At 43.6% G+C, this 15,973-nt stretch overlaps 1 protein-coding gene across 1 annotated transcript; it reads right to left on the bottom strand.

Moving 5' to 3' along the window:
• Positions 1 to 282: 282 nt before the first annotated feature.
• Positions 283 to 14,920, bottom strand: LOC128457042 (proto-oncogene DBL). Its single transcript, XM_053441547.1, has 26 exons — positions 14,870 to 14,920; positions 12,194 to 12,328; positions 11,635 to 11,751; positions 11,133 to 11,282; positions 10,919 to 11,043; positions 10,639 to 10,753; positions 10,414 to 10,533; positions 9,857 to 10,048; positions 9,272 to 9,463; positions 9,015 to 9,195; positions 8,669 to 8,757; positions 8,216 to 8,316; positions 8,030 to 8,096; positions 7,229 to 7,344; positions 7,028 to 7,097; positions 6,816 to 6,908; positions 6,612 to 6,704; positions 5,739 to 5,864; positions 5,104 to 5,319; positions 4,432 to 4,524; positions 4,201 to 4,279; positions 3,469 to 3,514; positions 1,507 to 1,679; positions 1,157 to 1,269; positions 494 to 606; positions 283 to 364 (listed from the first exon to the last, which is right to left on the bottom strand). The coding sequence occupies exons 1-26, from the start codon at positions 14,918 to 14,920 to the stop codon at positions 283 to 285; spliced, it is 3,048 nt and encodes a 1,015-aa protein (XP_053297522.1).
• Positions 14,921 to 15,973: the final 1,053 nt, after the last annotated feature.

Raw genomic sequence — 15,973 nt, 5'->3', positions numbered from 1 at the left:
CACACAGTATGTATGAATAAAAACTCCCTGTTTAGCATCTTCAGTCCAGATAATCTTCTGCGTTAATGCTGGAAAATAGTGTGAGGTCCCATTTATGTTGTTTATTGTGATACAGTCTTATGAGGCCATTTCTGTAATTTACATCCTTCTGACTGTCACAGTAGTTTGAAGTGTAAAGTTTATGGCTGATGTTGTGCTTTGAGGAGAGAGGGGGCCAAATAAGTGACAAAAGCGGAAGGAGAATAGATACAGGCGTCATCTATCCTCTCTTCTGATTGGTTCTCAGCAGGACTCTCCTAGAATCCTGTGCAGGTCTTCAGGGAGAACACGGCCCTCCTCACCGCGACTTACATTCCTCACCCTCCTGTCAACAACACAACAAACCACAGTCTCAGAAACGTCACCGTTTCTACTTATCTATTCATTCTCTTCATTTCTTCATCCCTATGATTGTTTTTTAAAGTGGCTGTAATCATAACTTCGGACACATTACCACATTCCTGTCGAATCCTCACGGAGCAGCTGTATGACGTCCCCGCAGTTAAAGATGATGTCATCAGTGCTGGCCATGCTGCTCTCCACCATAACCCTGTACCTGCCCGCCACCTGAAACAGAACATGGACACTTGTTCTTTCAGTTTTCTACATGCACAACAATGTATATTTTTAAATAGATTTATATGGAGTACCAGCCCCTTCAGATGAAAGTCAGAACCCAAGCAAAGTAAGATTATTTTACTGTTAATCTAATATCAGGCAGTTGTTGTTACGTTATGATTGTACCCCTGTTGGTTTGTTACTACTAATTTTATTACCACAAAACTAGGTTAAAGGATGTGGTATGAGTCAGGGAACAAGACTATAATTTAGGTGTGAATCCCTATCAGGGGCCGGATCCAGGATTTTGTATCACTTTCTTCTCATTGTATAATACATCTTCCCGTATTTTCTAGGGATTTTTCATGGATCATTATGGAAAAGAAATCTGGCCATAATAAGGGGACAGATATCTATGATGCTGAGAGCATCAATTATGTGGAAGGTTTGTAGAGGCTGATATCATGGCAACACTTAGTGATCAGGAATTTGCCTCGACAGAACAACAAATCTGTTCTCCAGCACTACCTCTAACTAACTGACAGTAAAACCATCTCACCAGCGGAGTAGGCTGATCCTCCTCCTCCGAGTCTGAGAGGTTAGAGAGGTCAGTGGCGCCCCAGTCCTCCAGGCCATCGCAGATCGCCACAGAGTGGGCCGGAACAGGCCAACCTGTAGGTGACAGACAACTGAGACAACTGAAAACTACAGTCAAGAGCCCGACTGATATGGATATTTGGGAACTGAAGAATATAGTAATATTTCGGAGTAAAAAATCCCCTAAACAAATATGTCCGTATGCTAAAACAATTGTCTATGATTCCTAGGATGTCGCTATTATACCCTCCAATGATGCAAAGACAAAAGTAATGCGAAAGCTAAATGTTCCACGAAGTCTCAATGACTCACTGCGTCGGGGCGAGTTAACCACAGGTTCTGAGTGGGCAGGACTACTGTGTACTGACTCCTCCCCCTGGCGCCTGTAGGAGTGGCTTGTTGCAGAGGAGCTGTGAGGAACAGGGAGACACGCTGAGCAGCCTCCCACCGACGCTCCGCCCCACGACACACACATCTCTGATGCACTGAACAGCATCACCATGACCACGACAAACAAAACGAACGACAACAACAACAACATTCACGATGTCACAAAACGAGCTCATCCACATTCTGTAGGTTGATACAACGTTCCATTGAATACACAGTCACATATATTTCAGTGTCTGATTTCACTGGATGTTTGAATTTAAAACACAAATATCAGTTTTATCAGATCGCTGCAATGCATGGAAATGTTACTTTGAGGTTAGAGTAGTTTTCACACATACCAGGGTTTATATAAACAGCGTTAGACATTCATACAGTTTAGTTTTTAACCTGCTTTAAGCAGCAGATGGGTTCGACTTTAGTCAAGATGCAGACAGAGAATGGATATGAAATTAAATTTGAATACATTAAAGCTTGAACCCATCTGCTAAATAAAGTAGAAACTCTTTCATTAATTATAAATGCTGTTTGACCACCAAAACTATTCAGACCAAACACAACTTAATTTTCCAGTATAGTCACTATCCCTGAGAACCAGCACTTCCAATGACTGACAAACATCTGAGCAGCGACTTTGGGATGTTGAGCCAAACCGACTCGATCGCCCCCTGGTGGCTGGCTGCAATATAGGTCATAAACCCTGCCTCCTCCATGTTAGTGAAAAAGAAACAGACCAAACTAAAATTGTATGTACTTCTTATCACACTGATGTTTGTTCAAGCGTTAAATCTTAAGATAAGTTTGATTTGGATTAGTTACTTGATGCTATTGAACAAAGGTGTGACATCATGATTTACTGACATGTGATTGGTCGAGCATGTGTAGACTCCAAATGACGCAGAAAAGGGCAACATGGCGGCACCTGTATCTGAGATATTTTAGCTTAGTTTTTGTGAAACAGGAAGAAGTGATGACATGTCATCCAACTTTATTTACAGTCCGAGGTTTAAAGTGTTCTAACTGAAGAAACATCTGAGAATAATGTTTTGAAATTGCCTAAAGATTCAGTGAGCTTTCATTAAAAAAGGGCCCATTCTACGGTAAAGAAAACAACAATTCGTACTAGATGATCACACACTTGTAACATCATGAGGATTATTTTATATTCAAATTCCACCAATATATCCCTTTCAGCTGAATCTTACATACTGAATCTTTTACACAAGGATCAATACGATTACTGCTGACACACTTAAGAACTGCTAAAGCAGCTTGATACGTCAATGCAGTGGCTCTCAATCATGGTCAATAGCTCTTTCAAACATCTAATCAAAGATAATTAAACAGTGGTGGAAACCAGGGGGGTGTAGACGACAGCGAGTTGAATTAATAAGCAGCAGTCGTCATAATAACTGAGAACAAGTGCAAAAGGATTTTGCATTAGCTTCGGTGTGAGTCACTCTCCATGGTGCTGAAATTCAGTATGAACAGTGTTAAAACCATCTGCACGGCACAACGTCGTCATGAATTCCAGTTCTCAAGGGTAATGACAAAGATAAAAGATAACACATGGCCACACACACAAGCTGCAGTCGTAGAAATTCAATTAATAGCTTTTACATCCTGTGCACAGATAATCATGATGCTTTGTCAGAAAAATAATAAGACAGGCTGGCATGTGGGTGAGATTGAGGAGTTATTTGATCATTAAATCATTTCAGAAATTGAATTTGCATCATAAACACCATTGCTGAGAGGAACCATTCCCCTTCATTCATCTAACTTTACATCCATTTTTGAATTGAGAATGGATTATAGGTGAGTCTGCCCATTGTCACCATCACAAGCCAGGACAGAAAGAGGAGATCATGCAGAGAGCGTCACCTGTCAGAAACTGTGTTGTCTGTAAGTGGTAGAGAACGAGGCTCATCTGAGGAAAACAGAAGGGACAGATGACGCAGAGGCAGAATTAAATTAAAGACATAAAAATAAAACGTTTATTCAAACCCATGTGCTGTTTCCAAAATAAAAAAGGCTTCGCTGCTGGAGAGCATCAACAGTAAAGAACACAAGCTCACAATGAAAGTTTCTATAGTTCTGTATTTCCTCTTCACACTGGAGCTGAACCCAAGTTTAAAGAAAACTAGAAATTACCCAGTGCTGTTGTATACCTCTGCTGACCAATACAGTTTCAGTCTACATGTTATTCTTTCTAGAGTCAAATGAGGTCACCATGACCTTTTCACCACTGAAATCAAATCAGTTTATCTTCAAGTGACTTTAACATTAAGGGAAATTCTGTAAGGCAGACTTGAGATATATTGTTCCAGGGGCCGGAAACGTGTTTTATGAGACCATCGTTACCTTGAACTTTGACCTTTAGCCACCAAAATTTAACACATTCATGCTGTTGTCTAACTAAACAAGATTCTCCCACAGCTGTTTTTAAGATTACACATTCAGGTGGCAAAAAAGGGATTATTTATGAGGTCACCGTGACTTTGACATCGGTCACCCATCATGGGTGTCGCCGGCATGGAGGCTAGGTGAAATCAGGTAATTTAAAGAAAGACGGAAACATAGAGAGAGCAAACGGTTCATAACAGCAATAGAAACCTTGACACATTTTCAGCTGGTTGGTGAGAATCTTTCGAATCTCTGTCAGCCAGGCAACTTTGACCTCCACTGTGGGAGCCTAGACACACACACACACACACACACACACACACACACACAGAGAGAGAGCGAGAGAGAGAGAGAGAGAGAGCTCAACACTGAAGTTTTCACCCACATACAAGAAAAAACTTGACGGAAAACAATGAAAAGAAAAATCTGAAGATCAAATACCTGAACGATATAAACTACTTCTCTTCCACTGTACCAGATCTCAAATTTCTTCACATCTCCTTTCACATTTTCTGTGATTCCCACCGCACTCATCTAAAGAGAAGGGTCAAAATTCATTAATTTCTCCATTACCTGAAATATTGACTGATTCTACACTGTTATTTTGATTAGAAGCTGCATCCAAGCCTCCAAAAAGACCACTTAAAGGTTCAGTGTGTAGAAATCCGTGGCATCTAGTGGTGAAGGTGCATATTGCAGCCGAACACACCTCACTTCCCCCTCCCCTTCCAAACATGAAAGAGAACCTGTTGAAAGCCTTCAGTTGTCATAAAAAAAGTTATTTAGTTTGTCCAGTCTGGTTTACTGTAAAAATAAAAAAATAAAAAATGGCGGCTATCGTAGAGAGGACCCACTCTTGATGTAAATACAAAGTACTTAAATAAAACAACAATTCATAAAATTTAGATGAAACAAACTAGTGAATACATCACTAAGGTTATTTTATGTTTAAAGGGTTAGGCCTAACCTTACCAATAGATCCCTTTCCCCTAAATCTTACACACTTAACCTTTAAGTCTGTGAAAAGCATCACAAAGGGAGAGTTTATTGTAGGGCTGTTGAGTTGCACTGGGTGTAGCTCCCAATAACGTGGGTGTATTATGTATTTGTTACTCTGAGGCAGGATTTGAAGCTGTAGAAGGGCGTCCGGTCGTGGTTGTCCTCGTCTCTGCGCTTGCAGAAGAGCAGGGCGTGGTCGTAGAGGAAGAGGTGTCTCTGCATGGGTTTGAACCGGGCCAGCTCCTTCATCCTCACTGCCGCCCTCTTGTGGCTGATCCACACGCTAAAGCCTCCCTGCATCAGCACCCGGCCCAGCTGGCTGAGGTCACCCTGGGAGGGTCGGAGAAGACGGTGACATATAGATGACACTTCAGCCAACAACATGAGTGGGAAGCTATTTGTGATTCGACACGCAACAGTATTGATTTCCAATGACATGTAACAATGTGATTCAAGACTGCAGCTCAGTCTATGAGGAATCACACCAGGTTGTGGTTATTAGCAACTTGAGAAGCTTTTATTTAAATGTCATGGTGTGGTTTGTGAATTATAATGTGTTTAGGCAAAAAATGGTTAATGATACACTGATAAAGATAAAATAAGATTACATGAGATATATTTTTTACTAGATTTATTACACGGCAGTGGCTACGTCGTTCTCAGAGCTTCGATCGGACCATTTTTTAATGAAAGCATAAAAGCATAAAGAAGTGGCATCCATCATGTATATCGATTGGAGCAGCTGTCACCTGATATCCAGTGATGGCGATCTGATGCATGGAGTCGTTGACAGACTTGAGCAGCTCCAGCATGGAGTCCAGGGCCTCCTGCAGCTCACAGCGGTATCTCTCCTCCGTACAGTGCTTCAGCAGCTCCTGAGCAACGACACAGACACAGGTTGACAGGTCCGATCTCATTTAATCTACTGTCGTCTGTTTTCATGTCTTCCTGCATGAACGTCCACACATAAGCTTTATTTATTGTCTGCCTGTCTACAACTCAACAAATCATTTTTGTCTGAGAAGATGCCGTTGATCTGTGGCTGTTTAAAGCATCTACTCGTCATACGGGGTCGTATTTTTCTATGTCTCAGCGCCTCTTGTCCCCGTTGCTGCTGTCTGACTCTGTGTCAATGTCCCTGTATTTATTTTTTGAAGAAAACTCATTTCTGAACAGACCTCATGGCCTCTTTTTCTTTCAAAGCTGTGTTAAACTAATCATCACAGCACCGACAGAGGCCAGACCCAAAAATGCAGGCACGGTGAATTTCATTATTATTCCCCCTTTCATCTTAAGTCAAAGATTCAAGTCTTTTTTTGGTCTCTACTCGCCATAATTTTCTTCGATCAAACTTATTTTATCCCTCAATTTGTACGATCAAGAGAAGTTCACCAAATGTGAGAAGGTTATAGACAAATTCCCTTTTGCAACCAAAACTTTTAAATTGTTCCTTACTTCATGGATTTTTTATGTTTTCCTCCCGGTGTTGATGGTAAAAAATATTTCAATATTTTCTGAAATGATGGACGTGTGAACTCAAAACACTTCAGAACATTCACGTCTCTGAGTGAGATGTGTTTCTGTGGGACCCTGCATCACCGACTGGCTCAGATGTACAAAACCTTGAGGATCAGCTGGTACTTGGTGAGACGCTGGACTGGTTTCAGGAGATAAGAGTCCAAACCCAGCTTGTGGTCCAGCTTCTTCTGGCACTCCTGCCAAGAGACAGCGAGAGCCAGAGAGAGCCAGAGAGATTCATTAATGACTGATATTCGCATTGTAAAAGCTGAGGCAACCGTTTTGTAGATGATATGAAATATAACCACCTGAAAAAATGGGGAATCGGAGCACTGTCTCCATAGGGACTCAGAGCGAGACTTGTTTTGGCAGTAACGCTCGTACACCTGGAACTTCACTTTCTGCTCACAGACACACACACACACACCAGACACACACACACAGACAGTATGCACTTAAATGCGTTGTGTGTCATATCACTTACCATTAAGTCCTAATGTTTCCTGCCATGTTTCCTCACCCGCTGCAGGAAGCAAGCCCCCACTCGCTCCGGTGTCTCCAGGCAACACTGAAGATCTTGAAGGAAAATCCTGAAGAAGAGGGGTGTGAAAGGAAATGGGATTGTTGTGAAAAGGACTACTCTGCCACACCCTGTGAGCTTTGTGTGTGTGTGTGTTTGTGTTTGTGTGTGCGTGTGTGTGTGTGTGTGTATGTGGCTCGCCTGCTGTGGAACTGGTAAATCTCTGGCATGTTGCCAAACAGAACGTCCTTCTGGCTGCACAGAGCAAAGGGAAGAAGATAAGACACAGACGGGTCCTCCATTTCTGCCCTGTAGCCCTGATTAGAGTAGAGGAGAGGAGAGGAGAGGAGAGGAGGAGAGGAGAAGAGGAGAAGAGAGGAGAGGAGAGGAGAGGTCATGAAAAAAAAAACTGGATAAAACTGGGACAATTTTTTTATTGGGGAAAATCGGCATGTCTGGACTATGTTTACATCGACACCAATAATCTGACTACAAGACATTATTCCCATTATGGGGTTTATATTAGCTGCTAACAGAATAATCCAGTTTACATGTTACAGAGCATAGTCTGATTATGACTCACATCAATATTACATCCACTACGTCATACGTCCAATGTTCCTGACAGAATTTTTAAACACCAACTAATAGTTAAATGTAATATACCATTAAACCCTTTCAAGTTTTTTAATATCTAAATTTGCTAAAGCTTTAACTCCTGTTATTTGTGTCTTCAAGCAAAAAATGGCGTATGTCTTTGTCACAAAATGCTATGAAAACTCCAATATAATGTTATACTGCAATCAAGACGTAAAGGTCTATACATAATGTGACTAATGTATGTGGTAGTAGTATAGGAGAAGTTTTTGCTTTTGAGGAGCATTATTGTTTTGTTATTACTATAAACTCACCAGCAGGGGGACTTTTCACCCAACAAACTCTGATGCTCTGCACTGTAAACTTACAAAACCAATAGTAACACAATCGAGAACACACACTCACCAGAAGAACAGAGAGCAGCTCGTCCACATAGATCCTCTCTGTAGCGATCAGCTCCTTCATAATATGGCTAGAAAACCGTGAGAATGAACAACAACTCAATTCAAAGCAAAGGAAAAGCCCCAGCGTGCACTGTGGCAGGACACACATACACATACAGCTGCACGTTAACAGTCAGGTGAGACGTACCGTGTCACCTGCTCTGGATTGTCCTCCACCTCTGAATCCGTCTCGGGATTCGAGCCATACAAACAGCTCCGGTTGCCTTGATAATCATGCATCACCTCGATCTGACGAAAAACAAAAGACACACACAACTCTCTCAGCATGGACGTGTTTAAAAGTCGTTTTTTTGGCACATTTCAAAAGCCCATTATATTTATACTGTAGATATTTTAAAACAATTTACATTATTGAGCTTGCATGAGTCTAGGGATGGCAATTCAAAAAAGTATGAAATATCCGGATTGTGATAAAAGTTAAAACTCATGTTCCCCAGACGATGAATCCTCAGCCGACAGGTTGGCAGAACAGCTACAGTATTTATTGCACTTTTACATATTTTTTTTACATTTTTGTACTTTAAAAGCAGCACAATAAATCCAATTGTCCCCCCCTCACAAATAGGAATCCCACACGCACCTTGCGCTGGCTGTTGTTCCTCCTCGCAGCTCTCTTTCCAGGAAGAAGGTCAAAGGAAAACTTGGAGTTCAGGACGTTTAGGTCGACACCTGCAGAGAGTTTGACGGAGCAACGAGAAAAGGCAGAAAAAAGATAGCTCATGGGTAAAATCCCATGAGATGGCATCTAATTTGTATAACTTACAGTCCAGGTGATGGGGGAAACGGGATGAGACAGTTTTGCAAGATTTAAAAAAAAATCAAAAAGCAGAAACCAATTGAAAAATTCTGAAAACAAGCAAAACTGGACTGAAACTTGTTCCTGACTTGTTTTCATGAGAAAACTCAAGAGGAAAAGAGGCTGGTACCATGTTTCGGGGAGAAGAGCGGGGACTTGCAGCGCTGCAAGGTCTGCTCAGGCTCGGGCCTCGGTGCCACCAGCTGGATGGGTCTGACCTGCACTTCCGCCAGCCTCCTCAGACACTGCTCTCTGTTTCTGATCATGGACTGCACCGAGGTCAGCTTCTCCGTGACTATGGAGATCTGGGACTAGAGAGGTGTAAGAAGTGTAAGTCGAGGTGAGATTGTGGTTCTTCTGTAGCTGGTGTCAGTAGCTGTGGTTCACCTGCAGCTGTGGAGTCAGTATGGCTTCAAACTCCAGGCTCAGGGTGTCCTGGCTGTTAGTCAGAACGGACGGCGCCCTCTCCTGGTGAAACCTCAGGTACTGCAGTGCGTCCTGGGCTCCCTCTTTAGTTTGGAACTTGTCCACCATCTGACTCGCCAGCAGATAGGCTCCCTCATCACACCAACGCAGCGCCTGCACAAAGACAAACAACACAACACTAGAAAAGACATGTGAAGGACTCGCTGAGATGTTTCTTAAAGGAATCAAAAATTAAGAAGAAAGAAAAGATTCACCGGATGAACTTTGCAAATTGCCTTTGGAAGGTTTTGGATCGGTAGTTCTCTTTAAGAAGCACAAATCCAAGATGCAGAACAGAGTGTGGTGGCCTTTCGCATTTGTGAGAAAGACTTTATATCTCTAACATTTTGACACTAACATACAGCTGTGGTTCATGCTGAACCTGCATTAACAACGACGCACGGAAGAAAACACCAGTGAAAACGGGAATGCAAAACAATTCATGATGCTTTGATTTTTATTTCACATGTAAATCTGTGAGCAAGTGCGTCACAGAGCATTTCTCACGTCCTCAAGCCGGTGCAGCAGGTCTCTCGCTCGGGTGAGCGAGGCCCGCTTGGTGCGCATGGCGGTGGTGAGGACATCACAGTGATGTCGCAGCTCGTTGCAGTGCTGGACGATGAGCGCCAGGGCGTAGTGGCTACTGGCAGCCAACTGGTGACCGTGCAGGATCACCACCTGGGCACGAGCCATCTCCTCCTGATAACACACACACACACACACACACACACACACACACACACACACACACACACACACACACACACACACACACACACACACACACACACACACACACACACACACACAGAGACACACAAAGATCAAGGTTTCAGGTTTCGAAATTAACTAAAAACCAACTAAACTAAACAAAACATTTGTGTATGATTAAATGAAACGTTGCAACTTTTAAAACTATAAAAAAAAAATCTCTAATTAAAACAAAAGGGAGATTTCCAAGCAATGAAAGTGGTGCACCCAACCCATTTTGGACACTGTTTGTGTGTGTTTGTGTGTTTGTGTGTATGTGTGTGTGTGGGGGTGTGTTTGTGTGTGAGACCTGCCTGAGCGTGCTTGTCCAGCGTCTCCAGGTCTTTCAGCAGTTGCTCTGTTTGAACCAAAGTGGTTCCCGCAGAGGAGATCTCCTTCTCCTGGGCAGAGAGTCTCTCCAGCACGTCCTCCATCTACGCACAAAGACACACACAGAGACACACAGTGTATCGTCACAGCAGCGTAACACTGAGAAAACACCGACGTGATTCATCAGAGACAGGCCCCAGTCATCGTACCTGCTGGAAACTGATTTCATACTGCAGCAGCTGGAGGTACTGCTGCAGCTTCAGGTGATGTTTCTCAAAGAAGCCATCAAACGCCTCCTCCATGTCTCTGAGCTGAGCCAGGAGCCTAAAACAAACGCACACAAAGTGACAAGCAAGCTGTCTACATGCTCTCATCTACTGTATATACTTTTCTTTCAATACCACATGTATTCACTGACACTGAAAATATATCTAACGATGACCTGAGCTCCTTGTGTTGTTGTGCAGTGTTCACGTTAATCCACTGTACCTCTGCACAGTCTTCATATCTCCCTGTATTTCCCTCTCCTCCTCTGCGTCTCTATTCGAGGTCTTGAGAGTTTCCAGGTTGGACAGCAGCAGGCGTCCTTCTTTCAGCACATTGCGGATATCATCCTGAATCAACGACAGACGGGGAAATCAAAACAGGCCGCCGCACAAAGCCGGAGCAAAGGCAGAAAACTGAAGAAGAGAGAGAGAATAACCTTCATCTGTCGGTATCGGTGTGTGTGTGAGTGCAGCAGGAACTCGATGGCGTTCGCCTCATCCGGAAGTTCGGTCTCAGACAGTTCCGATCCAAAGCCCTGCAGCAGCTGAGCAATCTCCTTCACTGTCACCGCAAAGGTCTCAATGGACTGCACGCACATACACAACACACACACACACACACACAGACACACACACATGAAGCCATTCTGAACATTTCTAATTCATCCAGGTTTGGCAAATTCACCAAAATTAAGAAGGGCGGTGAAATCCTCTCCCTTTACACCAAGACAGAATTCTCTTACTGACAAAAGATGGATCACAGCTCTATAGAAGATGTTGTGCTTCCACAGCAGTTCGATGAATCTAGTAATTCAGAAGCACTGACTCAGGCTAAGCTGTTTGTTTGATTTCTTGCATTTCACCTCATTAGTCCAGACTGGGCACCTCGTCCTAGCACAGGTTTAACCTACACTATAGAGCAGCATTAGAAGTTTGTACCGTGCGAAGGACGATCCAGTCACTTTGACAATATTCCACTTTTGCAGTAAAGTCTGAGGTCAGGTGGTTTTCATCGATGTAGCGCAGAAGTTCCCCGACTGAACGCAGCATCACCACCTGGAAACAGAGAGAAACAAGGCATCACGCAGCCAAATATACGCTACTTACATTGTAACCTCTGTAGTCGGCCTCTTCACACATTACTAACATATCTATATTTCTATGTCATGTAGAGAGAAGTGTTACTGTAAAGATTGTGTCTGTCATTCATGCCTGTTTGCAATAAAATGATATATGTAAGTAAACTGAATCATAGTTTTATTGTTTGGATTTATTTGTTGCACTCGTGTGTATAAATACTGAAACAATATTTTTTACATTGTTGAACTGTAGTAATATGGTGAGTAATTATTTCTTCCAAAGATTTGTAATTTTTGTAGGGATGTCGTTCTTCTTGTGTATTTTGTTACATGTAAATCGATAGAATGAGATGAGAAGAGAAGAGAAGAGAAGAGAAGAGAAGAGAAGAGAAGAGAAGAGAAGAGAAGAGAAGTCTTACCGGCATCTTTAACAGGAAGTCATCCTGGCTGAAGCGAAAGCCCAGGTCAGTGCTGGAGGACGGACTGGGGGCAGAGCTTAACAAGCCGCTGGGGTGGAGCACCAAGACCAAATGCAGGTTGCCTGGAAATGAGGTCTGAAATGGAAAGTGTGATGTTGTAATATTATTAGATGCTGTAAAGACAAAGGAGCAGAGCAGGAGGAGTATTTAAAGCTCCCATCCTGACATGTTTTTACAGACATTTACTAGACAATTTGTATTAGATGCTTTTCAAGTTAATTTAAGGTTGAATCAATGACATTCATAGCCACTCGATATCGCACTTGCACCAGCATCTCAGACCAAAACCAAATGCAGACTATATATACAGATGCACGACGGCACCAAAGTGAAGCCAAATTATCTTCATCACCCCCTGTTGGCTGGCTGGAGTACAGGTCATGAACCCTGCAACCTCCATGGTAGCAGATGGGACACGGACAAAAAGCTAAAAGCTTAAACTACACAAATATTTTATTTATACTTTTTTTACACTGATGTATACATTTCCAAATTAAAAAACTCAGTAAGCTGCTGTCAAACATTTTGATGACTAAATGTGTGATTTCTACTTATTTTGGGGCTTTGCTAAGGCTTGCAACATTCATATATAGATATATAGATATATACATGTAGAATGGCATTAATGAAGTCAACCTTACATTGTAGATCCATCCCCCAACCCATCTCTGCACTACAAGTGGAGAGAGTGAGGAAATAAGAGGAGTCCGTCGGATGTGATGTCGACAGCTGACTGGTGTTAGTCGTGGCTTCTAGCAAAGCTCAACATAGCATCAGCATGTCTCTGTGTCAATCTGGGAAGGGTTTGGGTCTCTGCAGCACTTGAGTGCCCCCCCCCCCTCCACACACACACACACACACACTTACTGACTCAGCTCTTCTGTGACTCTCTTCATTATCAACTGTCCTGCCTCGTGTTTGCATGCCTGTACCACAGAATCTATTCTTCTTCCACAGTGAACACAAAGCAGACACTACTTCGTCAGTGTCAGTCGATGTGTGAATTATTCAGAAGGTGTGTTTGTAGCTCTGTTTTTTATTCATTATTGCAGCACCTAAGTTTCTGGCTGTGCTAGAGACCAATTCCAATATTTACTCTGTTTATCCTTTAAGTTATAGGAGCAGAGAGGGCTGCAACTCCAGGAGACATTGGGAAAGAGGCAGGGTCCACTTCCATTCCATCACAGGGCTTATGGACAGCAAATAACAAACATCCACACCTACAGGTAATTCAGAGTCTTCAGTTGAGATAACCTGCATGTCTTTGGACTGTGGAGGGAGGCCCGGACAGCCTGGAGAAAACCCACTCAGACTCTTTGAACCCAGCACTGTACCACTGTGCCATCCTCAACTTAGAGTTGCAGCCCATATTTTTTTAGAAATACACAGCAAATTCAAATCTGTGCAGTCTTGGAGCCCAGGGGCACAAATATTACGGTGTTCTTATTATGACTTTGGACAAGTGACTACCTCAAGCCTCTTAGATGTGAGATGACATGTCTATAGTCCAGATGTCTATATGTACAACACGTGAAGGCACCAAGGCTTGGACGACACTGAGCAGATCACCAATCTTCACTCTTTCATCACCTGCTTGAAACATTGTTCAGGCATCTCTCTCTCCTCTCTTCCAAAACTGCCCACAATGTCTTTTCTCACAAGTTTTCTTGCACAGATCTTATAGCTTAAACTTTATCTCGCACTTCTCCCACTTCACCAACTGATGGACCTGAGAGGGAAAGCGCACTGATTTCAAGCAGCGTGGCTTTCACCTGGTCCCCAGCTATAATGGCTGGGAGGCTTGATATTCACCTGCAGAGACAAGGTTACATGTATTTCAGCACACGTGGACTTCTAACTCCAACAGCTGTCTTTACAACCACAATACACGGACTTCCAGACTCTGTCGCTCTGCAGAACGCTCTTTCCCCCAGTCACCTTCATTTGAACAGTAGCCATTAGCACAATACTAAGGTGCATGATACACATTTGTCACAATGCACCTTAACATTGACAGATACAGCAGCCATGATGGATACAGTTAGGTGATTTGCAGTCTGCTCAGGTCAGATCCACATTAGATGTGTGAGTATTAGACACATATTCCCAAAGCAGTTACATAAAACTGCACAACTTGAACACATAGTTACAGACTGCAGTGCCAGAGCTGGTACAGACTAATGCTGCTGTGCACCTGCAGATACAGTCAACACACACACAAACACACACACACACACACACACACACACACACACACACACACACACACACACACACACACACACACACACACAGACTTGTCATGTCCAGTCCTGGGCCCCTTCCCAGACTTTTAACACTGAATCTGAACCGGACCAGACTCTTGCAGCCATGTTAAATATCTGCAGCACTGAGATCAGAGCCCAGCCTCTGTGTCTGTGCTTGTGTGTGCTTGTTGCGTGTGTGTGTGTGTGTGTGTGTGTGTTTGTGTGTGTGTGTGTGTGTGTGTGTGTCGCAGCACTGACAGAGCCAGCTCTCTCCTCCTCTCTCCTCTCTCTCTCTCTCTCTGCTGCAGTATCCTCGCTGTGCTGATGGAGCCTCCCTCCTCCCACCTCCCCTCCTCCCGGCGGAGCTTACCGCGGCCCGGCGCAGGCGGGGGAACCCCCGCAGCGGGTTGGACTCGGCCATGGCTTCCTCGGCTGTTCTTCCTCCGGTTCCTCAGGAGTCTGCGGCGGGACGCGGTGCGTGTCGGGAGCGAGCAGCGGAGGCACGGTCCCCTCCACTGCAGTGTCCGGGCGGGCCGAGCGGCGCGCTGGGTGCGCGCTGAGCCACTTCTCCTCTGGAGCAGGATGATGGGATGGGTTCCGCTCACCTGACGTCAAAGACAAACTGAGTCCTCCGCTCCGAAGCCCCGGGTCTCCGGGTTGTGATCAGTGAAGTTACCAGAATAAACTATGAATCCATTCTAAAATCCAATCTGTCCACAGAAGAATTAGAAACTATGAAGACCTGTCTGAAGTGACTTGTCCTCGCCTCTCTGGATTTGAACTTGGGTCTCTGCCTCTTCTTGATTCATTTAAAGATTGAGACTGCACCACGCTTCACTTTAAAATGAGAGATAGACTGAAGCGTTACCTGGATCCGCTAGATGGCGCTCGTAGCTCAGGAGCTGCTGAGGAGCCGACACCGGCTTCACCTTGAGAAGGGGGCAGATTAAAGGGATAGTTCACCGGAAAATGAAAATTCACTCATTATCTACTCACCACTATGCTGCTGGAGGGGTGGGTGAAGTGTCACTTGTGGAGTTCCAGGGATAAACTCCAAATGGAATACAGCTGACGTAATTCCGGATAAATTCTTTAAAAAAAAGGGATAGTTCACCGGAAAATGAACTGTGGTGTCAGCGAAGTGTCTCTAAACCCCGACATTCAGATTCGCCTCGAATTGGCTTCACTCTAATAAGCAGGAAGTCTCTCAGTGTTTTTGTCAGCCTGAGTTTTCTTCCTTCACATCTGTTTCAGTGAAATCAAATGAATAATGCTATTGCATATTTTATATTGAGATTGTTATTTAGATTTGATTCTGTATGTTTGTATCAAATGTTTTTGATTGAGATGAACACCCCACTAAGACTTTCGGATAAAGATTGATCAGACCAGTGTATTTGCAGTCTTTTCCTCTCTCCCTCGAGTCCCTCCCTTATTATTCATGCACAAATAAACATGACCTTTTCTCACTCGG

The sequence above is a fragment of the Pleuronectes platessa genome, chromosome 15, assembly GCF_947347685.1.
Source record: "Pleuronectes platessa chromosome 15, fPlePla1.1, whole genome shotgun sequence".
Taxonomy (NCBI): Eukaryota; Metazoa; Chordata; class Actinopteri; order Pleuronectiformes; family Pleuronectidae; genus Pleuronectes; species Pleuronectes platessa.
The sequence above is the reverse complement of the archived record's forward strand: the minus strand, read 5'-3'. Positions and strand labels throughout refer to the sequence as shown.